Genomic DNA, 26,778 nt, shown 5'->3' on the forward strand with positions numbered 1-26,778 from the left:
AAACTTATGGATTTTGTGGGAACGAAGAAAAGATAAAAGGTAAAACAAGAGAGAGAGAATGAGACTAAGATTTGAAGAGGAGAAACTAAGTAAGAAAACATTTAAAGCAATTTAATCAATTCCATTTTTAGAGCAACTTAATCAATTCAACTTAAGATAAACGAGACACTCGGGCTCATATGTAATAATAGTAAAAAAAATCATCAAAAGGCACTCAAAATTTTTGAGAGATCATTTTTTCTCTCTTTTTCTTCTATTTTTGAAGAAAATAACAAATTGATTTTGATATCAATTCTACCAAGAACAAACTATATTGCTGCATAGTTCAACCAATTGTTGTTTATTGATCGCTCATAACCGTAACTTGTTGACCTTGTTGAACCCCTGATTGTTCAAACAGTTATTCTTTTTGTAGAAAACTTGTTCCACATATATTTATTACGTAGCTTATTAAAATTTGATTAAACCGATTGAATTAATTAAACCGGTTCAATCTCTGTCCCGATGACGACAACATTGAAAATACAATTAAATCTTATATTTTCTATTGCTTCCACTTTGTGTCCAAATTCCATCTAGTCATACAAGAGTTTCCCTGCAACTTAAAACACTAACTCACTAGACAATAAATTTTTACATACCAAAAGCAAATTCAAAATGAATCTATTTATCAACCTTGCATTGACAAACTTAAGCCCACTTGAAAGTTTCACCGTGCAAACCTGCATAAATAGCCCCACAAGATCAATGGTTTAATAAATTTTTGATGCAAGATCAATGGTTAATATTGAAAATCATGCTATTTGAAAATTCACTAACAAGTAGAAGTGAGTATTTTATCTACATTACATTGTTCATAAAGTTGTTCTGCTAGCAACAACACTGCATCATTTTCTTCAGCCAATCGTGCGAATCTTTCAGTCTCCATGACTGCCTCACTTGCCAGACGAGATCTGTTTTCAGCCTCTGCAACCATGTATGCTGCAGTATCAGCTGCTTTCTTCACCATATCATCATAGACCGATAATTGCTGTTGCGGCCTTACATCCTTTTGTTTTGGCGAAGGTGTTTTTGTCACCAATGGGGCGTCTTTTTTTATCTTATAACAATTTAGTACCTGCAGTAGATGGTAAGTTGAAAAAATCACATCACACAGAAGAAAAACGAGCTTCAAGATATTCCAGTTTAAGAGTGCAGAACCTTCGTGAGAAGGTCGGCCCAATGGAGGCACATGAACATCTATTTTACGAAGGATATAGACTTGTAGTCCTAAAAATGGTAGCTATAGTAATTATGACAGTCTTGCTTGCAGAAACCTTGGAGACAGCCTCTACTTGCAGACATATCTCCCACACAAGATTCTTACAATAACAGAGCCAATACCCTCCTCTCTCAAAGAAATCAATAAGGTCTAAAGAATACAACGGATTTCAAAAAGACTCGAGTAAGTTGCATAGATCTCTGGGTTGCCATGCCCGAGTATTCTAGTGGAAACAAATGCTTAGACCTAGTCACCTGCGACGTTGTAGAGAAGTTTCTAGTGGGAAACACCCTGGCCAGTTGACAAAGCAATGTTCTATGACATCAGATTGCCGAAAAATCTAAATAACCCTCCTACACGGTATAGCCTAAAAGTCTCCCAATTAACCAAGTCTTAAATACAGAAATATTGTTAAGACTAAGAGAGTAATGGTAGACTAGTAAGCTTGAACAAGGGTGACTTTTAGAGTAACATAAAGTGATGGCAAAGGTGCTAAGTAACACAAGAAAAAATGTGAGCATTAAGACAGGCAGATTTTGCTTCGTTTTTTTTTTTTGGCAAAAGAATCAGCAATCAGCCACTACCTAATAGATATACCAATGTATTAAATTAAAGCCAAGACAACCAAATAACATGCTTTAGCAATAAAATTGAGTAAAATTTCCACAAGTTGAAATATCAAATATGAATAACAATGACATACAATATCACATAAGCCTCAGATGATTGATTTACCTTTTCAAGCTTCCCTTGATTCACAAGGGTCCTCAGCCTTGAACTCAGTGCCCTTCTGAAATTTTGAGGAACCTGCTGGTGCTTTTGCTGCAGCAATATACGTGAGTTATGATTACTTCTAAAAGGCTAAAATGAAAATGGAAAAAAAAATGTAGAATACTCTATACAAAAGAACAACTTGCACAATAGACATTCTATATGAACTAATTTCCCAACTTACATCAAGAAAAATTATATGCATTTCCATTTTAGGCGTTGATACTCAATTTTAATTGCATAATCTAAAAAACAGGGTTATTTTATTTCAAACTAACTCCTAAAATGATATTGTGTGTATATTGTCAAATATATGGAAAACTAAAAATAATAAATAACTTCAACTGACCTCAATGAAACTAGCAATGGCATTTAGGTCGGACCCATTAGCATCCTTTAATGTAGATAGAGCGTCAAAAACCATGGCATTATACCTGTTACGAACAAAAGTAGCAATAACTACACATAATACGATAGATATATTAACTGTCAACGAATAGCATGTCATGTTAAAATGCTACATCAAATCAACCGCAAAAGAACGATTGATAGTCACTACTACTACTAGTCAGCTAATGTTGTTCAGTCAGTGTAAACTATAACTGAATGAATAGTTTGGCAACATCATGCTTTATTACATCACAAAATGGAGTAGATGAGTGGATAACATATTTCTCCATCAGATCATCATAAGATTATGATAATTATGGTCTTGGATAGAACATTATGACAGAATTTGATCTATGTAGCCGACCCCATTGCTATTGTTTCTTTAATTTTTGTTAACTTAGCATGAAAAATCTTCTATTAATGAGAATATATGGATTTTACCATACCTTGGAGGATTTTTAACCTCTGGTTCAATTGGAGAAGGATCAGAGGCAGCAACAGTATCAGAAGGAGGAGCACAAATTTGAAGAACGGCACTGGTAGAAACAGGAGCAGCTTTAGGCTTCGGAGTTCTAGAACTGGAACCTTGTGAACCGTTATTCACATAAACATTCATATTTCGCCATTTATCCTGAATAAAAAAAAATGAATTTTTAACAAAAAAATTTGGAGAAAAAACAAAAAAAACTAAGAACCCTAAAAAAGTAGATAGCAATGGAAGAAGAAGAAGAAGAAAAAGAGGACCTTGAGGTCGATGTTGGAACGTGAAGTGAGTAAATGAGCGAACTGAGGATCAACGAGAATGGTTTTCCATTTTCCGGTGCCGTGTTTGTCAATTCCGGCAATGAGTGCGTCTTCTTCTTCCTGCGTCCATTTCAGCTTTTGATTCCCCATTCAAATTCAAATTCAACAACACTTCGGGTTCTTCTTTTTGTTTCTCTTTCTGTTTCAGTTTCAGCTAAAAAGGAGTTATTCGCTATGAATAAGCTTCATAGAACATAAATTTGATTTTCATCTCTGTCTCAGACAGACAGACACATTCGTTTTTACTTGTTGTTTTGCAGAAAATATCATGTTTCTTTATAATTAAATCAAAAAATAATAGAGAAAATTCATTAAATGAAATATTTTGGAAAATTCTTTGCCCACCTCCCAACCTTCTAGGTCACCTCTGGTGAAAAACCACATTTACCCCTGACTTCGGAAATGCATTTTCGAAATGGAAGAAAAAGGTGTTTTCGGAGATGCATCTCCGAAAGCGCCTTTTTTTTTCTTCAAAATTTGTCTTATTTTGAAAATGCATTTCCGAAAACAGCATTTCGCTAGTTCATTTCCGAAATACTGCGCGTTTTGCAGATTTAGCAAAACAGCCCCCCTCCCCTAATTCATTTACCCTAATTCAACTTCAAACACAACCCCAGAGAAATTTTGTGCAAACCACTTCCAAGGCTACATCAAAGGCTCCAATAACCTTGCTATACTACATTCAAAAGCCCTCCAATCTCTTCAATCAGTAAGCTTTTCGAGTTTTAGATCTTTGATTAAAATTTCTATTAGGGTGTTTAGAAATAGCAAAAATTGTATTATGTTAGTTTGGTACTGCTATTTAGGTTGTTTAGAATGACTAAACATAGATTTGAAGTTTGTTTTTGGGGTCTGCCATGGAATTTGCAGAAAACTTCTTCGCAGGGGTGTTTCGGAAGTTCATTTCCGAAAACACCTCCATTCCCAGTTTCGGAAATGAACTTCCGAAGTCTATCAGAAATGCAATTTTTTTTTAGTTTTTTATGTTGTCTCGCATATTAATCGATTTCAATTGTTTTCAGGAACATGTCAGACAACCAAGCACGCATCAGACAGGGTTGAGAGACCCAGACTGCATCGTCTAGACGCGAGCGGGCGGCGGCGCAGCTGGCGTCGACGCAGGGCCGGGGACGACGTGTGCGAGTTCCTCTGGAGATGGACGAGGGTACCTCTACATCTGGATCGAGGATTCGTCTGGCCCGGGTATCTTCTTCCCGCCAACGAGAGGAAGAGGAGGCGGAGGAGGAGGAGGCGGCGGAGGAGGAGGATGAGGCAGTGAGGTACCACGAGGCGGAGGAGGTACCGGATGTTGACCCTCCACACGGGGAGGAGGAGGAGCCGGAGGATGGCTACCCGGGAGGGCCCAGTGACACTTCCGTGTTGATTACCTACCACGAGCACGTCGCTCGGCGTATCTGGGAGGAAGAGGTATATTTTATAACTTGCCCGACTATATTATTTAACTGTTTATAATTTAGCCGTTTATTCAATATTTTCTTAACGGTCTATTTAACATACTTTTTTATTTGTTTTTTTGTAACATGAGAGAGAGCCTTTGAAAATGGTGAACCACTCCCGGAAGGTTTTCAGTCTGTTTAAACCAACTGCTGAGTGGTTTAACGACGCGGTGAGAGCTTCAGGGCTTAGTGGGCTCTGCATGATGGGGTATACCACCATCAGCCACGGCATGCAGGGGGCCTTTGTGGAGCGGTGGCACAGGGAGACGTCTTCTTTCCACTTACCGGTTGGGGACCACTCCCGGATCCAGAGGATCGAAGCCAGTCAGTGGATGGCGCTCTTTTTGGGTATGGATCCCGAGGTTGCTGACTATGAGTGCATCACGACATCTGGGCCTCATATCCGGTTCACCACACTGAGCACTTATTTTGAGCACCACCTGGTGGCGGCGTCCGAATCCGAGGAGGCGGATAACGGTCTATTTGTGGAGTATCATCGTGTCTGCGCTCTCCGATGCTGGTTCATGTTTGTGGTAGGCGCTGCACTCTTTGTGGAAAAGAGTGTAAGGTACGTCGACGTGACCTACCTCCGCTATTTCATGGACTTGACTACCGTTCACCAGTGGAACTGGGGGTCAGCTGTTCTGGCTTACCTATACCAGAAGCTGAGTAAGGCCTCCAACTGGAGGACCAGACAGTTGACCGGATCCTGCACACTACTCACGGTACGTTTCATTTTAATTGTTTCACATTTATTTATGGTTCGTATTTAGTTTTATCTGATTTTCGTGTTTGTGTTTAAGAGCTGGATCATCTCCTACTTCCCCCGCATCCACGACTTCGGCCTTGATTCCGCGTACGAGGACGCCATGCCCAGGACCGCCTGATACGTTCTCAAGAGGGGGAACAATGCAGTGGGATCATACCGTGGGTACCTCGACCGCACGATGCACGATGACGTCTGTTGGAGGCCATTCAGCGACTACACTGATGTTGTCCCCTTTGACGGCATATCGTTATATTCTGGCTAGTTGGCATGCGGGACCAGCACCATGGTGCGGTATCTCCCTGAGCGGTGCATGCGACAGTTTGGATATGTGCAGATGATACCCAGGTCACCTTTTGAGGCTGCTCCCGACACAGTGACCCGAGTGCAGCTCATTAGCATATTTGAGGATTGGGAGCTTCATGTGGCCCCGGAGGAGTATCGTCGCATTCGGGTCACCCAGGACTGACACAATGTGGAGGGCTATGTCACATGGTTCTATCGGGTGTCACATCCTCTGATGACACCCGACGCTCCCGGCGCTCTTAGGCCAGCACACGAGGAGATCCTGGAGAACCAGCAGGCCGAGGATGACCACGCCATTGATCTCCTGCCGATCTGCCACCGGATAGAGATGCTTGGGCGGGACACATTGGATCGAGGTATCGTTGATCAGGGCGGTCCAGAGGCAGTCGCCGTTATGGAGGGGATCGTCACTGATGCGGGCCGTGCGGCGGCATACAGGCGGCAGAGGAGGTCCCAGGGAGAGAGGGTTAGGCATACCCAGTAGGGGTCCTGGTTTATTTTTTTTTTGTTTTCGGATTGTATCTCTCGCACACTACTACTATTTGGATCGGCTTATATATATTATTTGGATTTGATTTATCATATTAGTATTTTCTGTTTATATGTCGCTTATTTTATTTGGCATTTTTCTTTAATTAAAAATACGAGACTGTTTCGAAAAACATAAAAAAAAAAAATCAATTTCTGCATAATTCGGAAGTGCATTTTCGAAACTCCCCAAAATCTGAAAAAAAGGTGTTTTCGGACGTGCATCTCCGAAAACACCCCCCATTTGGTGTTTTCGGACGTGCATCTCCGAAAACACCCCCCATTTGGTGTTTTCGGAGATGCACTTCTGTTGAATGCAGTATAGGGCAAGCAACAAAAAGGATTTGGAAATATTGATCCGGGAATTATCGTCCTCAGAGATGGAGAGATGCCATTCAACAGTTTCCACGGTTTCGAGCTCGGGATTGAATGAGCAAAAAGTAAACAAAGATATAGACAAGAAAAGAATAAACACATTCTTAGAAGAGAAATAACTTATCAGGAATGTAAATATATTCACTCTTCACAAACATACACTTACCAATCTGTTATACTCAACCTACGATACCCATCTATGTCATCACGTATCTCTCACATAAGCGTCCATCTCTGGAGCACAAACGAGATCATCTCACAACTAAGGTTATCTCTAACGCGAAGTCGCGAGAACATCCGTATTCTCGCGTCGGCGATCTCTCGCGCGCCGCTCAAACACAAAAGCATTAAGAGCAGATACAAACAGTGAATGCTAGCTCTAAATCTATCTCTAGAGTTCAGAACCAACAGATAATCATCCTAGATAAGGATTCAAGAAGTTTATCTCTAAAGCACCCCAAATCCCCAGCATAGAGCAAAAATCCAGGATAACATCAACACAGATTCGTAAAGCAAGTTAAATATAACATTATAATCGGTAAATATACATAAGATTCAAGTAAATATACAAACAAAACCCAACCAAAGAGAAATACACAGAGAAGAAGAGAAATGAACCGAAAATCTCCCGGTTTGTCAGCTCCGTTCGACGCTCAATCCACCCCCAATCATCCGTATGCAACCCCCGAAGTTGTTTTCTAAGCTAATCTACCCTAAGAATGAAGTTGATGGTGTTGGGACTCAAAAATACCCAACCCATGACCTAAAAATGTGATTTTGGCCCCTTTTAACGAGCTGCTGTCTTAGCAGGTCCGCTTAGCGGACCCCCTCCGCTCAGCGGACTCAAAATTGCATCCAGACTCTGATTTGCTCCGCCGGAGCTCCGCTCAGCGGACCCCCTCCGCTTAGCGGAGTCTGCTAAAAATCAGATTTTGTTTTCGCCATAACTCGAGAACCGTAACTCCGAATTGCGCCCGGTTCGAAGCGTTGGAAAGCTTATTCAATGCTCTATCCAATAATGAATGAATGGAACCCAAAATGATGATTTTGGTCATCCTTATTTTGAGTCTTTGGAAGTCCGCTTGACGGTGGCTAAGCGGGCTTTCACCAAAATTGCGAAATCGAAGCCGTGTCTTTGACACTTTATTCCTCAAGGCTCCAATAAGCATGAATACCTATAAAAACAAAGGAAAAACTATCAAATGGTATAAAAGTATATGAAAATACAACTATTCACAAAGTATACGTATTTATACACAAAACGGGGAATTATTCAAACGGTATTAACAAAAGTATCGATAAGTGCCACTATTTACATACACAAAATAAGTACATTTTGGCACTTATCAAACTCTCCCCAACTTGAAACTTTGTTTGTCCTCAAACAATGTCAAATAAATCAAAGAATCAAAAGTAATAAACCAAAGAATTGTGATTCAACAAGTTTTGAAAACCAAAAATAAATGTATGGCTTAATAGAAAAACGTATAAACAAAGTAAATACTTACCACTATCCTACAACGACAACATGTAAACGAAACGAATCCTAAGCACAAAAAGCATACAAAACATTCTAACACAATACATGCTTACATCATGAATCACACCTAGTAAAAATTCATCAATGGATGAAGAACACACAAAGGTAAAGGACTTTTAACACTCATCCAACAATCTTGTAAACAAAAGATTAAATTATGCACTCATCTAAAAATCACATTGAAGATACAAAAGCAAGAATCACAAGGACTTTTCAAGGTTGTAATGTGGCTTGGTTAACAAACATGGGATATATCCTAAGGCTAATCGAAACAAAAACTTGCCTAAACCTAAGGGAGTGATCAATCCACCAAAGATTCAAACAACAAAATCTCGATTAAACTTCTTCCTTATTCCAAGTTGTCACAACCAAGACACCATACTTATAATTATTCGCTTCTTTTTTCTTTTTGTTTTTCAAAACTTTTTCACATTTTTTCTTTCTTTTTCTTTTCTTTCTTTTTCACATTTTTTTTCTTTTTTCTTTCTTTTCAACCTCATAGCAACAACCAAATAAGTAGCAACCATTTCTCTCCCCAACTTGAATTCAACCACACAATCATATGAATACTCCATACTTTCTAAGGCAAGGTAAAAATTCATACCAAAAATCATGGTTGAGGGTTCAAGAAAACAAAGAATCAATCATCCATGCAAAAATGAGAACTAAACACTCAAAGATAAGCATTTAGCAAATACAACATGGACATTGACAAAAAGGCTCAAAAGGGTTAACAAATGATCACACACTCACAAGGTGAATTGACTATTTGGTTATGGTGGTTGTGCTCAAAATGAATCAAAATGCCTTGATCCTTTTCATGCTTTCATAAAATCAACATAAACAAAAGATTAAGCATAATAAAATCCAGTTAAAACAAAGATTGTGGCCTCCAGCATATGTAAACAATGGAAAGCTTCCTCACATTTATGGTTTGGGAACTAAAGTGATTCAATCAACAAGCAAGTAAGGCAAAAGAATGAATCGTATGGTAATTGTACAAATGAAAAGTTTCCTAAACATGTTATGCTATAGAAAGCGATAAATGAGTACCTTGAATGATACAACTTCAAAAACAATATTCTACCATACATCCGCAAGTTGAAACACTCAAGCTTTGGAAAATCACCTCAAAAATCTTCGAATCACCGAACAAAATATGAGTACAAACAACCAACAAAAGAATTAGAAAAACAAAACCAATATATATATATATATATATTAATAATTAGCCTTGGTGAAAGTGGGAAAAAGGAGTGAACCAAGTGGAATAGGAACCCCACTGGTATAGAGCAGAAAAACAAAATTCTGCTATGCTCGCTTAGCGGAGCTGAGCTCGCTTAGCAGGCACATCAGAACTCAGAAAAATCAGAAAATCACCAACTGTTTCAATCACTCGCCACTTAACCTAAATACCTCATAAACAGAAATATAAACAACATTTACATCCGTTGGGGTGGCTCCCAACAAGCGCTTGTTTTACGTCATTAGCTCGACGCCTTTATTGTTTCGGTGTTTGGAAAGTAGCTTCCTCCAATCATGCCATGTGACGTCTCACCGCACAAGCCTAAGAAAGTGTCCTAACCAACCACTCAACATATGGGTACAAATATATACAACAATTCAACGAACATAAAAACGAAAGTATACAACTATATACACAAACAAACACATATGTACAAGTTTGGAACAAATACAATTATTATCATACAAAAAGAGAAAATAGGTGAATGTTGGATTCACAAGTTGAAAAGTGAAGATTTTGAATAATGAACTGTTCCGATCTCAACGTGTTTCACCAACATTCACCAACAAAGTATACTTGTATGCAAACATATACAAGTAACTATATGGTGAACATAAACAAGTAAATATATACAAGTGAAACTATACAATATATACGATATATACAAAGCTCAAAACCACGAAAACTATTGCGATGCAATCACAACCATCCCCGGCAACGGTGCCATTTTGTTGAATGCAGTATAGGGCAAGCAACAAAAAGGATTTGGAAATATTGATCCGGGAATTATCGTCCTCAGAGATGGAGAGATGCCATTCAACAGTTTCTACGGTTTCGAGCTCGGGATTGAATGAGCAAAAAGTAAACAAAGATATAGACAAGAAAAGAATAAACACATTCTTAGAAGAGAAATAACTTATCAGGAATGTAAATATATTCACTCTTCACAAACATACACTTACCAATCTGTTATACTCAACCTACGATACCCATCTATGTCATCACGTATCTCTCACATAAGCGTCCATCTCTGGAGCACAAACGAGATCATCTCACAACTAAGGTTATCTCTAACGCGAAGTCGCGAGAACATCCGTATTCTCGCGTCGGCGATCTCTCGCGCGCCGCTCAAACACAAAAGCATTAAGAGCAGATACAAACAGTGAATGCTAGCTCTAAATCTATCTCTAGAGTTCAGAACCAACAGATAATCATCCTAGATAAGGATTCAAGAAGTTTATCTCTAAAGCACCCCAAATCCCCAGCATAGAGCAAAAATCCAGGATAACATCAACACAGATTCGTAAAGCAAGTTAAATATAACATTATAATCGGTAAATATACATAAGATTCAAGTAAATATACAAACAAAACCCAACCAAAGAGAATTACACAGAGAAGAAGAGAAATGAACCGAAAATCTCCCGGTTTGTCAGCTCCGTTCGACGCTCAATCCACCCCCAATCATCCGTATGCAACCCCCGAAGTTGTTTTCTAAGCTAATCTACCCTAAGAATGAAGTTGATGGTGTTGGGACTCAAAAATACCCAACCCATGACCTAAAAATGTGATTTTGGCCCCTTTTAACGAGCTGCTGTCTTAGCAGGTCCGCTTAGCGGACCCCCTCCGCTCAGCGGACTCAAAATTGCATCCAGACTCTGATTTGCTCCGCCGGAGCTCCGCTCAGCGGACCCCCTCCGCTTAGCGGAGTCTGCTAAAAATCAGATTTTGTTTTCGCCATAACTCGAGAACCGTAACTCCGAATTGCGCCCGGTTCGAAGCGTTGGAAAGCTTATTCAATGCTCTATCCAATAATGAATGAATGGAACCCAAAATGATGATTTTGGTCATCCTTATTTTGAGTCTTTGGAAGTCCGCTTGACGGTGGCTAAGCGGGCTTTCACCAAAATTGCGAAATCGAAGCCGTGTCTTTGACACTTTATTCCTCAAGGCTCCAATAAGCATGAATACCTATAAAAACAAAGGAAAAACTATCAAATGGTATAAAAGTATATGAAAATACAACTATTCACAAAGTATACGTATTTATACACAAAACGGGGAATTATTCAAACGGTATTAACAAAAGTATCGATAAGTGCCACTATTTACATACACAAAATAAGTACATTTTGGCACTTATCAACTTCCAAAGTCTGAGAAAATTTTAAAAAAAAAACTTCGGAAATGCATTTCCGAAGCAGGGGTAAAGTGGAGTTTTCGCTGGGGGTGACCCCATAGGGAGGTGGGTAAAGAAATTTTCAATATTTTTCAAGAAATTAATTATTCATTTTTTGCTTTTTCATCTCTGATTAGGGATGGAAATAGGTCAACAAGAGCCTACAAGGTAGTCTATATAAGCTCAGGTCAGACCACATATTATTTTTAAATAGAAAAGACTTAGGCTATTTTTATAAATTTATTTAGTTAAAAAAGCTAGGTCTCAGACTCTAAAAGAAGCTTTTTAAGCCTATCAGACCGGCCTATTTAAATAAATATGAATACTTTTTTTATTATCATTATGTTATGTTTTATACTTTGAATTAAAATACATAAATAAAATTTGGTTATCTTGAAGAACTTGTGAAAATAAGATAAAAACATCTGATGAGCATTGTTTTCATAACTTCTCTTAAACAAATAGTCTCCTAGAACTTATGCTAAGAGATAAGTAAAAATAAGTCAATACAAAAATTTTTTTAGTCTCTTAGTCGTTTAGTTATTTAATTTATTTAAACATTATTTTAATTGCTTATATACATATGCTTAAAACAAATAGGCTTTTATATAGGCTAATAGGCTAACCAGGCCTTCGAAAAGGCCAAACTTAGGCCTAAAAAATAAGCCTACTACAGGCCACATGCTAGACTTAAGCTTTAGTTTTTTTGACAGACCAGACTTAGGCTTGACAAAGCCTAGCTCGGCCCAGCCTATTTCCACCCCTATTTGTGATACATCACATATCTTCTTTTTTTGAACGACTTGAGAAGTGAGTGTGACATATTTTTGTTTTCTTAACAATTTTACACAAGTATCTTTCCTATGTTCCTATGAGATCAATATTGTGTCATTATGATATGTTCAATATAAATCTTTGTCCTACGCTGAGATGAATCTACACTATTTAGAGATTGTAAATTTACTACTCTTTTCTAAAAATCTTGGACCCTTATTCTTCAAAGAGAATAGTTTATATGTTTAGATTAGACATGAGATGGATGGTGGCTCCATCCTTTTGCCTACTTGCTAGTGGTTATGGCGCGCTAGGAACAAACAATGTTATATGTTTATATGTTTATATGTTTAGATTAGACATGAGATCGATGGTGGCTCTATCGATGGTATCTTCCTATACTTTGAAACTCATCATAATGAATTATGCTAACATGTTAGCTAAATATTTTCCCAAGTATAACTTGTCTCATCTAACAAGAACGATTACGTGAAATGCACATAGAGGTAGTAATATGATTTTGAATATTGATGGCAGTAGTCTCAGACTCTCAGTAATCCCGGTGTTTTGGGTTTTGGTGGATTGCTTCAAAATGTTAATGGTGCTTGGGTTAACGGTTTTGCGAGTAATATTGGTTATTTCAACATCCTTTACGCTGAATTGATGACGTTATATCACAAATTGCGGATGATCTGAGAACTTGACATTAAAGACCTAATGTGTTATTCTGACTCCAACTCAGCTATCAAATTTATTTTAGCGTCTCTTAATGTTTGACATCACTATGCCAACATTCTTCACAATATTAAAGAGATTTTCTCTAGGGAATGACAAGCTCAACTATTTCATACTCTTAGAGAGGAGAATGCTTGAGGTTACTATCTAACAAAATATGGGGATGATAATGATGCGACATACTATTCCTTTGCGAAGCCTCATGTTGGAATCATCACTTTCCTACTAGCATATGCTAGTGAGACTTTATTTTCTAGATAACTTTATGCTTTTCCTTTACTTTTCCTTTTCTCACTTTTACCCAAAAAAAAATCTTCTTTTTTGAATATTTTATTTTAGATACACCAATCATTAAATTCTTAGATGCCATCTTATCAATCAAATATAAATGAACATGCCCCAGACGTCTATGTCATTACCAAAAGTCTTCACTTTAGGTAACATTTGGTACCACTATTTGATATATCATCTATGTTCAACATATATACATTATCAATTATAGAATCCTTAAACACTTTTTTCTCATTAGCTTTATGTTCAATTAAACAACTTAAGGTATAAAAAATGATGGAATACTCATGGTCACATAATTGATTAATGCTTAAGAGGTTGTGTTTAAGCTCTTTAACTAAAAGAACACCATCTATGGTGATTGTGGATGGGTTTTCCATAATACTTTCACCTAAAATCTTACCTCAATTATTGTCTGCATAGGTGACGTAGTCACACTCTTTGTGAACAAATTCAATTTAGATGCAAATTCAGTTTTTCTTAAAAGGACAAGGCACATTGAAGTTAACTGTCATTTTATCAGAGAAGGTGCATAAACATGACTTACTTGCCAACCAAACAACAAAATGGTAACTTGTTTATGAAATCCTTGGATGTAAAAGCTTTTCATGATCTTATGTTCGAGTTGTGTTCATTATCCCCAAACTCCACCTTGAAGGAGAGTATTAGAGATATTGGGAGTAAGTCTGAGAGTTAGTTATTAGTTATAATTCATTAGAGTTGTTAGAGAATATAGATCAAGGTTTGTTATTAGTTAGAGGTTATATATCAAAGTTTGCTAGGAATTTTTCTATTTTCATGTTCTAAAAGATACTCCCTCCGTTTTTTATTATAAGTCGTTTTGGAAAAAAAATTGTATTTTAATATAAGTCGCTTTACAATTCCAATGAATAATTAATGCTATTTTTCCTATTATATCCTTAAATATTTATTATTTGCTCTCCTTTCAATTATATAAATTTATCTTCCACAATATCATTAATGAAGGATAATTTTGTAAAAACCTTCATAATTTCTCATTTTCATACAACAATTATTATTTTTCTTAATATGTGTGAAAAGTCTAAAACGACTTATAATAAAAAACGGAGGGAGTAAATCATTAGCACATATAAAGGCATACCATACCATACCATGCATCCTCGTTATTCATTGAATACATAATACTTTTCAAGTCAATTTTTTATTCGAAACAATTGGTCATACTCTAAGATCATGAAAATCATGAAAATGGGATACTAAATCTCCATCTAAAACCTTAAGACATTAGGTAGATGAGTCAGCTCTCTTTAGATAGATGAGTCAACTTTCTTATATGTCTAATATTTAAGTCGTGCATTGCTAATGTGAGACTCACCACACCCTTGAACCCAACATATCAATATTTCTCAAGTAGTGCTACTTCCAAAGTTGTCTGCAAAATCTATTCTAAAACCTTCCCATTGGTCTCTCAACTTTTTTTGCTTTGACAAGGCAGCAGCATATGCAGATTTAGAGTTTTTAATATTCAACATAAGCTCTTTGCTTTCAGTTATCATATTCTTAGCCTCATTTTTCACTTTCTTCTTTTCACCTTCACATCTTTCCATGCTCTCCTTCAACTTGGTTATTTCCAACTCAATACTTTTCTTTTGCTCAACAAGAATTCTAATTTTTTCATCCACCTTTTCACCCTCTTCCTTAAGACGCTTGACTTCATTTTCCAACCGACTCTTTTCTTTCTGTTTTGATTCCTTTTGTTTCTTAGCATCTCTCACTCGCTGCTTGAGCTTTTCTTTTTCTTTCAAAGCATTAATGTGATCCTCAACCACTTTTTTAGTCCCGACAAAGTCTTTGAAGAGGTTCTCAATAGAGGATGTCATTCTCTGGACAAGCTTCACAACATTAGGAGAAACATTTTCATGAGATGCTTGTTTTATGTATTCCAAAGACATTAGTAATTGCCGTTGTATCTCAACATCACTGGCAACGGACTCAAGTGAATTTTCCAATAGGCTTTCAAGGTTATGCAAAGCTTCTCTTACAGCATCATCATTTGTGGAACAGGTTGCTTTTGGTGAGGACTCTGGACTTCCCAACAGGATGCTCTCAAGTTCAGAAAAAGGATCCTCATCTGATCCATCTTCTTGATCACCTTCAGGTTCGCTAAGATTCATTATTGGTGCATTTTCTTTTCTTTGTTCTGGTTCACTTATCGGATCCTTGTTGTCAGGAACAGTAATCTGTCCTCCTGCTATATTTGATTTTTCTTCTGAATTCGTAGTCTCATCAAAATTAGCTTGCCAATGATTGTTGTTTTCACCTGGTTTGTTATCAGAAGCATTGTCTTCAACAGATGACATTACCGGTACATGAAATTCAGCTTCAGATTCAGATGGTTTTCCTTCATTTTCTTTGCTTTTGAACTGCGCTATGAAAAAGTATTGGTCAAGGCAAGATGAGCTAGTGGCTTCTAGAAATTCAAGAACCATATCAATATTATGCATTTGTATTCAAGTTTTGCTTAATGTTCACGAGATAAGAGACTAAATTCTTTGCTTTTGACTCACAGTCTAATAATCATATTGACAAAATTACAGAGCTAAAATTTGAAATAATTACAAAATGCAATGCTATATTTTTGCATTTTTGACACTTTTCTATAAGAGTGGTGTTATTTGAACACCCAAATATTGACACTATATACCAACACTGTATAAAGATACATTATTTATACATTTTAAAAAAACAACAGCGTATAAAAATACCCTTTCTCTATCTATAAAATGACAAAGTTTGTCAAAATAAAAGTAGTGACTTACAACTTCTGCAGAGTTGGTAATATTCTCCTCACGACTGGTTCCATCATCAGGTTCAATTAGCGTTCCTTTATTTCCTTCGCTATTGACCTGCACAGACAAATCACTATAGTAACAAAAATGATATTTTTGAAAATCAAAATATTGGTTTTGTCAATTAAGATGGAAGGGAATTTTGTCAAGAAAAAATAAGTGCTCACGATTTCTGTAGTGTTTTTGGCATTCTTCTTGCTACCACTTGCAGCACTGAACTTGGTTTGTATTTTTGAATTTTTTAGAAAAGATGAAACCCGAAGTTTTCCAATAGAATAGAAGCGACTCCAACCTTTTGAAAGTTTTGAGGTATTATGATGTCGGTCTTTTCCAACACTGCTCTCTTCCAAATCAGAATTTGTCTCTGGTTCAACCGTCTCTGAATCTAATTATGTGATTAAAGACAATGAAATTGAAAAAACATGGCAAAAATAATAGTTTCTAATGAATATTAAACTGTTTTAAGTTAGTTTTATGAAAATGAGATGAAAAAGGATTTGATTTAATAAAGAAGTTGCAGACCTTGTATAATGCTCTTGAAACGATTTTCAATTGCCTTCAAGGTTATCCTACCTCCTGATTCTAATATCACAGCCTTCTTCAACTCTTTTCTCTTTTCCGAATCCAAATCCAATTGATGTAAAACACTCAGCAGTTCATCAGCACATACAGGTCGTACCCCACACTCTTTAATACAGATTGAACCATCAACTTTGTCCATATTATTAGTAACATAAAACTCAAACCGAAGCTTTGGTTCATAATATTTGAGAATGCTGTCACAATGGAATGGATCGTACCATGCAAAAACATGATCCGACTTCAGTTCTGTGACATAAGTATTAAACATTGTATCCTTTATACCTTCTTCTCCCAAGTCGCATCGACATTTTATCATAGTTCCACCCTTCTTCGTTCCACCTGTGGGAGAAAGAACCACTGAGTAAAGAAATCCCAGTGAGTTCCAATGGTTAGGAAGTTTAATGGTAATGGAGGATTCGGTAGTAGTTTGATATTTGAACTGCCTTGGAACCCTTGTTCCTGGTAGACAAGCATCAACACTGGTATAGTTGTAGCTGTGAACATCCACGCGAAGTCTTCTAACAGACACATTTTGAAATGCAGCGCTCATCATTGTTAAATTGAGACTTTCCATTATATGTTTGAGTGAACGCCCATCCAAATTCAGGCTGTTCCTGAATGAAATGTTTTTGGCATTTCCCATCATCTTTGTTGCAATAGTTTTTAAATTTGAAACGGAAACCAGGGACGCGCAGTTAATGGCATTTAACAATTTGATAAGAGGGGGAAGCTCTGGAAGATACTGAATCTCCTTGCAATCCTCCAATGACAGAATTTCTAGCTCTTGAAGATTCCTGATGCTTCCCGGCAACCTTTTCACGTTGCTTCTATCTAGAATTAGTTCCTGTAATTTTGATAGGACACTGATGTTGTCAGGGAGTTCAAACAAGTTATTACAATCCTTCAAATGTAGTATTTGTAGAGATCGTAGGCCATCAAACAAGACATGAAGCTGCTGTTTCTTAACTTTTAGTCCACTGCCAGAAATCCTAAGCTCCTTAATAGATGTTAGGCTAGGTAACTCATCTGGAAGATACTCAAGTCTTGAACCCTCAAGATTAAGCCGCTTAAGATTGCGAGGAAGCCCAATTGATAGGTCAAGTGTTTGAATCCCTGTACTGCTTAAATCCAAGTTTTCAATTATATCCGAGGAGACAGCAAATTCCTCAAGACTTGTGCAGCCAATGATACTGATCTTTTCCAGAAATTTTAAATGTTTCTGGCCTTTAACACTCCTAAGCTTTGTACACCCGTCGAGTATCAAAGTAGTAAGTGTTTCAGCCAAAAGAACAGATGGATGAAGATCCACCAGACTCACACAACCGGAGAGATTAACCCATTTAAGTTTTGATGCCTTAGACAAATTCGGAAGCTGAACAAAATGTCTGCATTCACCTAGGTCAATCACCTCTAGTTTATCAAGGTCCTGTTAACAATTAAAAACAACACATCAAAATGCAAAATTCTAAACAACAAAAAATTACTTATTACGAATATATTTTCACCTGCATCCCCTGCCAAAGTTGTTTAACATTACTGTGCGGCATATGAATCTCAACAAGCAACTTGGCACAAAAAGGTTGTGGAAGTGTCTCGAAAGGGTATCCAATCCACTCAAAGTACCTCAATTCACTAGAAAATGGCTCAAGTACCATGGGAAGGTTGAGGTATGCATTACTACAACTCTGACCCAATGGGATATAGAATTTAAGAATTCTTAAGGCTTTCATCTTGGTGAATGTGTCGGAACATAAAGGCAACTCATTATTTTGAGACAAATCCAGTGTTATGTCTTCAATTGAACTAGTCCCCTGACAAGACAAAAGTAAACCGCATTAGTTACAGTCTCTATTTGAAAAAATATTGTGAAAAATGAGTTTGTTTCTTGCTCTCTTACCTTGTTTTCTTTAATTACTTCAAGCGCTTCGCTCCCGCTCAATCGTGTATGAGTTGCAGGGTTTATGCCACAGTCTTTACGTATTATGTCTGAACCCATTTTCTTTAGCAAGTCGTGCATTTGTATTCTATTTCCATTTGAAATAGTTATCAAAGCCTTGTCTTCTAGGACTTCTATTCCACTACTTGCTTCCAAGCCACAAGCATTTAGTATACTTATGACATGATCTTTCTTTTCTCCTTTGAAAAAAAATGCAATGTCTAGAAATATCTTCTTCTCTAGTGGATCCAATCCATCATAGCTCACTTTTAATACTTTTTGAATTTCTTCCTTTGGAAACTTGTCGAGTTTTCTGAAAGTACTTTCCCAAAAATCAGTACCTTTGGATCGCAGATTTGAACCCAAAACTTTCAAAGCAAGTGGAACGCCTCCTGCATAAGCAACTGCCCTTTGCGAAAGATCCTCGTAACCCTTTCGGGGATGGCTTTGTTTGAAGGCTTCTAAGCTAAAAAGCTCTAGAGATTCTTTATCTTCCCATTGCTTGACCTCATATATTAATTGAACTCTTTCACTGAGCAATTGTCTGTCTCTCGTCGTTATAAGGAGTCTACTATCCTTACTTTGGTCGCCGAAATTCCTGCATAAATATTCAAACTGATCTAAACTGTCCACATTATCAAGTATAATGAAAACCTTTTTACTTCTCAGCCTCCTCATATGGAATGTAGTTCCTACAACATTAGATGGTGAAATTTCTTCCTTTAGTAGCTCAGATAGAAGCTTGCTGAGTGAATATTCTTTTGCGTTCGCAAAGCATACATGGTCATATTGGGCAAAGAATTTGGCAAACAACACTTTAGCAATGGTTGTCTTCCCCATTCCACCCATACCCCAAATTCCAAGTATCTGAATTCTAGTCATTAATGTTTCTACCCCTCCACAAAATTTTTCAATCCCAACAATACCTTCTAGTTCATTAGGGTACCTCAGTTGTAGCTTTTGCAATACATCATTCACAACATTCTCTATGAGGTTAGAGTCATCCCTATCACAAATCAAACATAAGGAAATATTAAATTTATCACTATATGACGCGTAATAAGGTTGTTCCAACGTAAATACCGATAGAGAGATATTTGAATACCAATTTAGACGTGTTTGAAATACACATTTGAGAAAATAATGCTAATATTTTTCATAACCGATATTTAAGTGACGCAGATACAATATAATTAATATTAATAAACACATAATTGTCAAAAACTAAAATAAATTAATCAAAATTCATGAAGTATTCAGCTTTAGAAATTAAAGTTTAGAATTTATATATTATAAATTGATAAAATAATCTTACTTGTGAGTTTTGGAGTCCCATCCAGAAATATTAGCAGCTTCAGTAAGAGCAGCTTTCCAATTAAGCACTTTTCGTCTTGACTCATCACTTTCATTAGTTCCAAGATCTCTCTCATGTTTAGCGAATGCTTTCTCAAAATTTCCTCTCTGATTTCTAATATGAGAAGGATCTGTTTTATAGAAAACAGGTATAACAACTTGACCGTGAACTTTTCTGCATTCAAGTATTTTAACAAGCTCTTCCAAACACCATTTCGAAGAAGCGTAGTTCTCTGAAAAAACAACGATGGAAACATGTGAATCCTCAATGGCTTCAGAAAGTGTTGGCCAAACGTCTTCTCCTCTGTTTAGGAGGTAATCTATGTATGTTTTGATTGATTTGTGATTCAATGCATCGTAGAGATGGCTGGTGAAACCGATTCGAGTGTCCTCGCCTCTGAAACTGAGAAATACGTCGTGTTTTTTGTTAGAGTAAGAGGTTGATAATAATGCTCTGTTAGGCATTGTAAGTTTGGAGTATGCTGTTTGTTTTTGTTTTTCAAGTGTTGTTGTTGGCGGACTTTAAGGGAAGGAGGGAAGCTCATCTGTCACTCTAGGAATAAGCAACAACTACTCAGGGTATAAATGCTTTTACACTTGTAAGACCTAAAGTATATATACATTTTTTATATTTCACTCTAGTTATTTTTTGACTCATTTATTAATTACGTTGGAGCGTTAATCTTGTGGGTCACCACTGTGCGTCAGAGGATCACATCACTGCTATAGGAGTCCATCATCATAATTCATATTATATAAATTTGATTTTGATCTGAAATAATGACGCCGTTTGTGAGAATCGACTAGTAATTCTTACGAAATACCACGAGGGTCTCTGGTGCAACACCGCTCCTAATTTTTGGCGTCGATGAGGCTGGAAAGACATCACCACGGAAAGTTTGTGCAAATGAATTCCCTCCAATGTGAGCAAATAGGATGTGAAATGGAGTCGAGGACCCAAATAATTGTGTTGGGGTGCCCCTGAGTGTGTTAGAGACATGCAACCAACTTCTCCTAGGGATATAGTGTGTTTAGGATGAAATATTAAACAAAATCATCCATAAAAAATACTATGACATGATACCAACTTAAATCCAAAATCTGTACTTTATAAACAAATAATATGACATGAAGCAAAATATTTTACAAGATAGAAGTTTGAGAACTCCACCTTACAAACTGCAAATACAACATTTTACATAAAAACATCATTGTTTACATTATTGTCATATGAACAAGCAAGCAATAATCAAACACACAATTTTACACAAGTGGTGTGATAAGGAATTGAAATTCCCTCTCTCACACAATTTATTCCAAACCACAACACAATCATTCACAATATGTAGCAACACTCTCTTAGATTGAGATACTGTTGGGAATTCCTCTAAATGTAAGTCCTTCCTCACTTGAAGGATAAAGAAGAGTATAAGGCATGCTAACCGGCCCAACTCGGTTTCTCAATGATTCATCGTTGTTCCTCAGAATGAGTTGTCCCTCAATTTCAGCTAATGTTTTTCCAAACTTCTTGAAAGCTGCTATGGCATTTGTATCAGAAGTCCAATACTCAGCACTGTCTCTTTGTCCAAGGTAGTACTCATCAGAAGCATGCCTTGACAAGATTTCTATGACCGATAGATCGATAAGAGTTTGAAACTTTGGTGTAATTGTTTTCAAGTACGCCTTTTGAGGGTTAGTCGCTAGCTCATCATACTCAGAAGTACCTGTAATATGCAAAATATATATTATAGAGACTAATTTCAATACGAACAAATTTTAAAGAGACTAAAACAAAACACTCGCTACCTTTCTCAGGCATTAATCGCCTACTGAGAGTTGGACGATTTAATATGAACCCTCCATACGGATATTGTCCAAAATTAACAGCTGCGTGAAGAGCTGAAGCGGTCCAAATGATAATACTAGAAACAAGAATCAAATCTTCGCGAGTTTGCAATTTAGGCCACCACGGCTCGCCTTTCTTGTCACCATGACCTTCTTCTACAACTTCTTTCCACCAAGCTTGGAGTTCCGAGTCTTGCTGAATTTTGTCATCCGTTATGTAGTATATCGAAACATAGTCTTTCACCCACGTCTTAATAGCATCCCAAATATCGAGCCCATCAACAGCATACGGGTAATCCTCTATCAGTAAACGAAGACCGTGAGGCGAAGTAGAATCCTCAACCGCTATTCCTCTAAATATACAAGAGTACAATAGTTGTAACGGTTAAATATATTTTTAGTTCTGAGAAAATCACGATCACTTAAGTTTAATTACCTTTTGATAAGATCGGCGGGTAGGGCTTGGTCTGTAAAAACCCAATCCTTATAGACTTTTGATGATATCTCCATAGCATACCCTCCCCACAAGAATGTCTTTTCAATAATACCATCTGCATTGACTAAGGATTGTCTAGCAAGTGCATTTATATTCATCGTATCACGATAATGTGGATGTAATAGCTTATAAATAGGATGGAGCACACTAAGTTGCCTATTCGTCGCTATCACAAATGGTTCAACAACTGCATGAGTATTCAACCTGCATAATCCATGAAAAGTTATTCATAGCCAATTCATATACGCGAAAATACATTTCATCGACGAATTGTATATATACCAGTGGCTGACAAGTTGGTGAAAGCATGAGTCATTTACTATAACATAAGCTTTGGCAAGTAGCCAAATTGTAGCTTCAACACCTTCAATTGCAGGCAAGTAAACATTACTAACAACACCGAATTGATCTCCTTGAGGATGTGGAAGGCTTAACTCAATGGCTAAAGGCTTTAAAGTTCCATCACTTTTCAAGAAAAGAATGGTTCTTGAAGCATAAGCTTTTGTTGAAGTTAAGTTTATTAGCCTCAGATATGGAATTATTGCGTCATGGTGTTCTAGCAAGAACAGTTTCTTGTTTTGTATAGCCTGATAAAAAAATTGGTCAATTTTGGCTATAAAGAAACAAAAACAATGGATCATATAATAGTTTATCATTACCTCATCAAGAGTACTGAAACCCTCCAAGTTAAGCTCTATCTGCTCTTTGGTTATTGTGCTAGTATGATCACCATAGATTGCACTATCTAGCTTACTTTTTGGAGGAAACTCCTGGAGGGCGCGAATTAGGCCCGGATTTACACCAGCAACAATCTCTCTTCCAAATTCTTCATCAATCATCCACGCAGACTTACTCACTACTCAAAATAATATCGAATAGTCAATAATTTTTTCGTTAAACAAAGTAAAATTTTTAATTTTTACTCGCAAGTTTGCAAAAGGTGAGTAGGATATACCTTGAATTACTTTAGGTGGTGGAAACTTGAGGACTTCTTCACCATCGGTTCGAAAGATTTCTGATAACACTGGTAAAGGACTAATTTTGCTAATTATATCGGTCGGTAGCTTAATTCCTCCTTCATATAGATCAAACACATCATCAAAGCTATCAAATTCGGTTGGTGTGAAATTTATGTCGAACACAGATTGTAGCAATGGAATTACATCTTGAGAAACAGACTTAAGTCCATAAACAAGAAAATCCGAGGATTTCAAGTGACCGAAAGCTTCATCTCTTGGAATATACACACTATTCCCCCTACTTTCACTGTTAGGATCTGTTAACATAATTGAATATACAAAACTATTAGTAAAAATATCATCAAGAATGAGATAAGACATGAAGATTAGGATCTGTTAAGTATATAACCTGTTGCGGTAGGTTTTCTCCCCGTTCTTCCCCTACGAGGATAAGGATAGTCGCTAGATCGTCCTAGAATTGGACGAGCGTAGCTTTGACCCTTATCAGGCTCGCCCAAATCATTGTAAACATCGTAATCATAAATTCTATCCCATTCTTGACGCTCTCCCGTTCCATTTCCTCGTAAAGTCTTCAACTCTAATTGTCTATAGTAGACCAACGGAGCCGGTGTATCACTTGGTAGAAAAACCTGCAACATATGTTTTTGAATTAAGTTTTTTAAAATATATATAAAAGAAAAATCAAATTCCAATACTATTTGGTAGATATGTAGACCACTCTTACGTTGTTGGCGAAGAAAATGCGATCGGTTTGGTATTTCTTGGCGTTGTAAATCCACGAGTTGCAAACAAAGTGAATGGTTCCAAGATTAGGAATATCGTCGAGAGTTAAGCTGACAAGATAGAATTCAGTTGACATGTAGTTTTTGATTTTGAATGCTCCAGGAATTCCGAAGCTGCTATCGTATTCAAATTCAATGCTGAATGCAGTTTGCTTGTCTCCCAAGGTTGGTAAATTGGTAATTGCTTGTTTTAAATAAGCTTCTTTTCCCACTTTTCCTTCTCCACTTACTACAAAATATTTAAGCTTAAAAGTTTATACAGAAATAAAAGATAAACGGGTAACAAACTGCGCTGTATTCGAAAGAAAACTTACATAGAGGTTTAGTAGAGCTAATTAACTGAAGACAAACGGATGAACCTAAGAAGGAAGTAAGAGTATCAAGTATGGATCCAAAACCATCCAAGGCTCCATCTAGAATCTTTGCAGGATCTGTTAAACTGTTTATGTCCAACACATTCTTTTGCATAAGCACTAATGTGCCTTTGATCTTATCACCTCCAAATATGAAGGACATTTTTGGTTTTTAGTCAAGCAAAACACAATTGCTAAAGATGGATAGGAGGGTTGTGAGAAAGTCAAGTAACCTTGGTGGGTATTTATAGAAGAACAATTAGTGTGTGTGTTTTTTTATTAAAAAAAAAAACACTAGTTTAGAATTGATATATTCCCTAGTTGCTAAGTGTGCTAGGTTGTCAACTCACCCATTTCTTGGATTGGAAGTGGTGAGAAATCTCTTTGGACTCGTCCGAATCGGAGCAGGGATTTAGAGAGGGCTTATCCACGATCTCTGCTTGTGTGAGTCAACTTCTTACCAACTGAACCAACTTATTTTAGCGATGACCTTATAATCTTAATTGGAGGAAGGAGGTTGTAAAGGTGAGTGGTAATTAGTGTTGTTTTTATTAAAAAAACAATTCATCTTTTTTTTTATTATAAATTATTTTGACATTTTCATATATATTAAAAAAAATGTGATCATTATTGTATGAAAAAAGAAATTATGATTTTTTTTAAAATAAAAATTGTCCTTTTTTTTTGGCTTTATACCACCGGTTTAGTCCGGTTCGGGGGCGAGTTCTGGCATCAAGTGGTTCTATCACCCTTCCGATCGCAGTTGCAGGGGATCGAACCGTAGTTCTCCCTACCAAGTCCAGCGCCAATCACCACTGGAACAACTAATGATTGGTTTGTCCTTCTTTAATTAAATAAGAAAGATACAATTAAGGAATTGAAAGAACAGTGAATAATAAATAAATAAAGATATGATAGAAAAAATAACATTAATGATTCATTGGTAATATAAAGTGGCTTATAATTTGATACAACTTTTTTTCTAAAGAGATTTATAATAAAAACTGAGGGAGTACTAATTTAGAATTGAGATATCGCCTAGCTGTTAAGTGTATTAGGGTAAGGTAGTCAACTAGTTGTTATGTTTGATCCCGCCTAGTGAAACTCTAAGTTTCTCAGGCTGAGATCTTAGATAGTATGGGAATTTTAGTCCTTCATGCAAAGTTATATGGGGTCTGACCAATGAGACTGCAAGTCCCTCAGGCGAGACGTTGGACCTCTCGGGCTGGAATTCTATCAAGCTCTCAAACAAGACTTAGAATTAAGTCTCTTAGGCTTAACTTTAGTCGCGTCTCTCGGGCGATTTTTTGATGCATAGTCCTGTCCGGTAAAGCTCTATGTTTCTTAAGCTAGGATCTTAGATATCCTAGGAGTCTTAGTCCCTCAGGAAAAGTTATATAGGGCCTGAATGATGAGACTGCAAGTCCCTCAAGCGAGGCGTTGGACCTCATGGTGATATTTTTATGTTTGGTACCTCTTGGTGAAACTCATAGTTTCTCTTGGGATTTTAGATAATTTATTCGTATTGCCCTAAGGGTGGCAAGGATTTCCTCTAGGAGGTGCCACCACCACTTCAAATAATACATTTCATGACAAATCATTCACCTCGGCTATTGAAAATTCGAGGTCAAATGACCTATAACGCTTTCATTTTTTAGAAAAGAAGAAACCTTATACCTTGGTTTTAAACAAAACTGTCATATAAGGCTGCTAAGGGTTTGAACTTCAATTCCTAACTCCTGCAATTTTAAGTTTTATTTAGAACCAAAAAGACGCCTTTATTTTACAAATCTTTTCCCTCGGTTTCTCTAATAATCGAGGGAATATATAATCAAATTTTATTATAAAAGTACTCGTTAATAATTTTTTTACGTAAATCTAACTTATATGTAGCCACTCCAAAATCATACGCATCACTCTTTTGGATGGATTGTAAGATAGAAAAAATCTTCAATATTCTTCTTTCTATCTTGAAGAAAACATTTTTCCTACCCTTGCAATATATTCCACATAATGATGTTGATGTTGTTGTTGTTTTCAGTTAACTTTCCTATGTTGTTAATCAAAAGGTACTCCCTCTGGCCTTATTTATAAGCAAAGATTCTCTTTTAAGATTCATTGAATAATAAATGTATCTTGTCTGTTATGTAGACTAGATACATTCATTATTCAATGAACCTAAAAAGAGCACTTTTGC

At 36.8% G+C, this 26,778-nt stretch overlaps 3 protein-coding genes across 3 annotated transcripts; all 3 read right to left on the reverse strand.

The window, feature by feature from the left end:
* Positions 1 to 516: 516 nt before the first annotated feature.
* On the reverse strand, positions 517 to 3,487 carry LOC131623361 (telomere repeat-binding factor 4-like). Its single transcript, XM_058894375.1, has 6 exons — positions 3,167 to 3,487; positions 2,869 to 3,053; positions 2,382 to 2,466; positions 1,997 to 2,083; positions 850 to 1,117; positions 517 to 722 (listed from the first exon to the last, which is right to left on the reverse strand). The coding sequence occupies exons 1-6, from the start codon at positions 3,314 to 3,316 to the stop codon at positions 691 to 693; spliced, it is 807 nt and encodes a 268-aa protein (XP_058750358.1). The 5' UTR covers positions 3,317 to 3,487; the 3' UTR covers positions 517 to 690.
* Positions 3,488 to 14,538: 11,051 nt separating this feature from the next.
* LOC131623267 (TMV resistance protein N-like) lies at positions 14,539 to 20,671 on the reverse strand. Its single transcript, XM_058894266.1, has 7 exons — positions 20,088 to 20,671; positions 18,734 to 19,778; positions 18,342 to 18,647; positions 16,777 to 18,262; positions 16,422 to 16,639; positions 16,225 to 16,311; positions 14,539 to 15,828 (listed from the first exon to the last, which is right to left on the reverse strand). Exons 1-7 carry the CDS (start codon positions 20,588 to 20,590, stop codon positions 14,812 to 14,814), a joined length of 4,662 nt encoding a protein of 1,553 aa, XP_058750249.1. The 5' UTR covers positions 20,591 to 20,671; the 3' UTR covers positions 14,539 to 14,811.
* A 547-nt stretch (positions 20,672 to 21,218) lies between these two features.
* On the reverse strand, positions 21,219 to 24,793 carry LOC131623268 (seed linoleate 9S-lipoxygenase-3-like). The gene is made up of 9 exons (XM_058894267.1): positions 24,543 to 24,793; positions 24,171 to 24,457; positions 23,835 to 24,075; positions 23,422 to 23,742; positions 23,126 to 23,322; positions 22,749 to 23,053; positions 22,407 to 22,670; positions 21,932 to 22,323; positions 21,219 to 21,849 (listed from the first exon to the last, which is right to left on the reverse strand). The coding sequence occupies exons 1-9, from the start codon at positions 24,742 to 24,744 to the stop codon at positions 21,485 to 21,487; spliced, it is 2,574 nt and encodes an 857-aa protein (XP_058750250.1). The 5' UTR covers positions 24,745 to 24,793; the 3' UTR covers positions 21,219 to 21,484.
* Between the last annotated feature and the right edge of the window lie 1,985 nt (positions 24,794 to 26,778).

The sequence above is a fragment of the Vicia villosa genome, unplaced genomic scaffold, assembly GCF_029867415.1.
Source record: "Vicia villosa cultivar HV-30 ecotype Madison, WI unplaced genomic scaffold, Vvil1.0 ctg.000060F_1_1, whole genome shotgun sequence".
Classification (NCBI taxonomy): domain Eukaryota; kingdom Viridiplantae; phylum Streptophyta; class Magnoliopsida; order Fabales; family Fabaceae; genus Vicia; species Vicia villosa.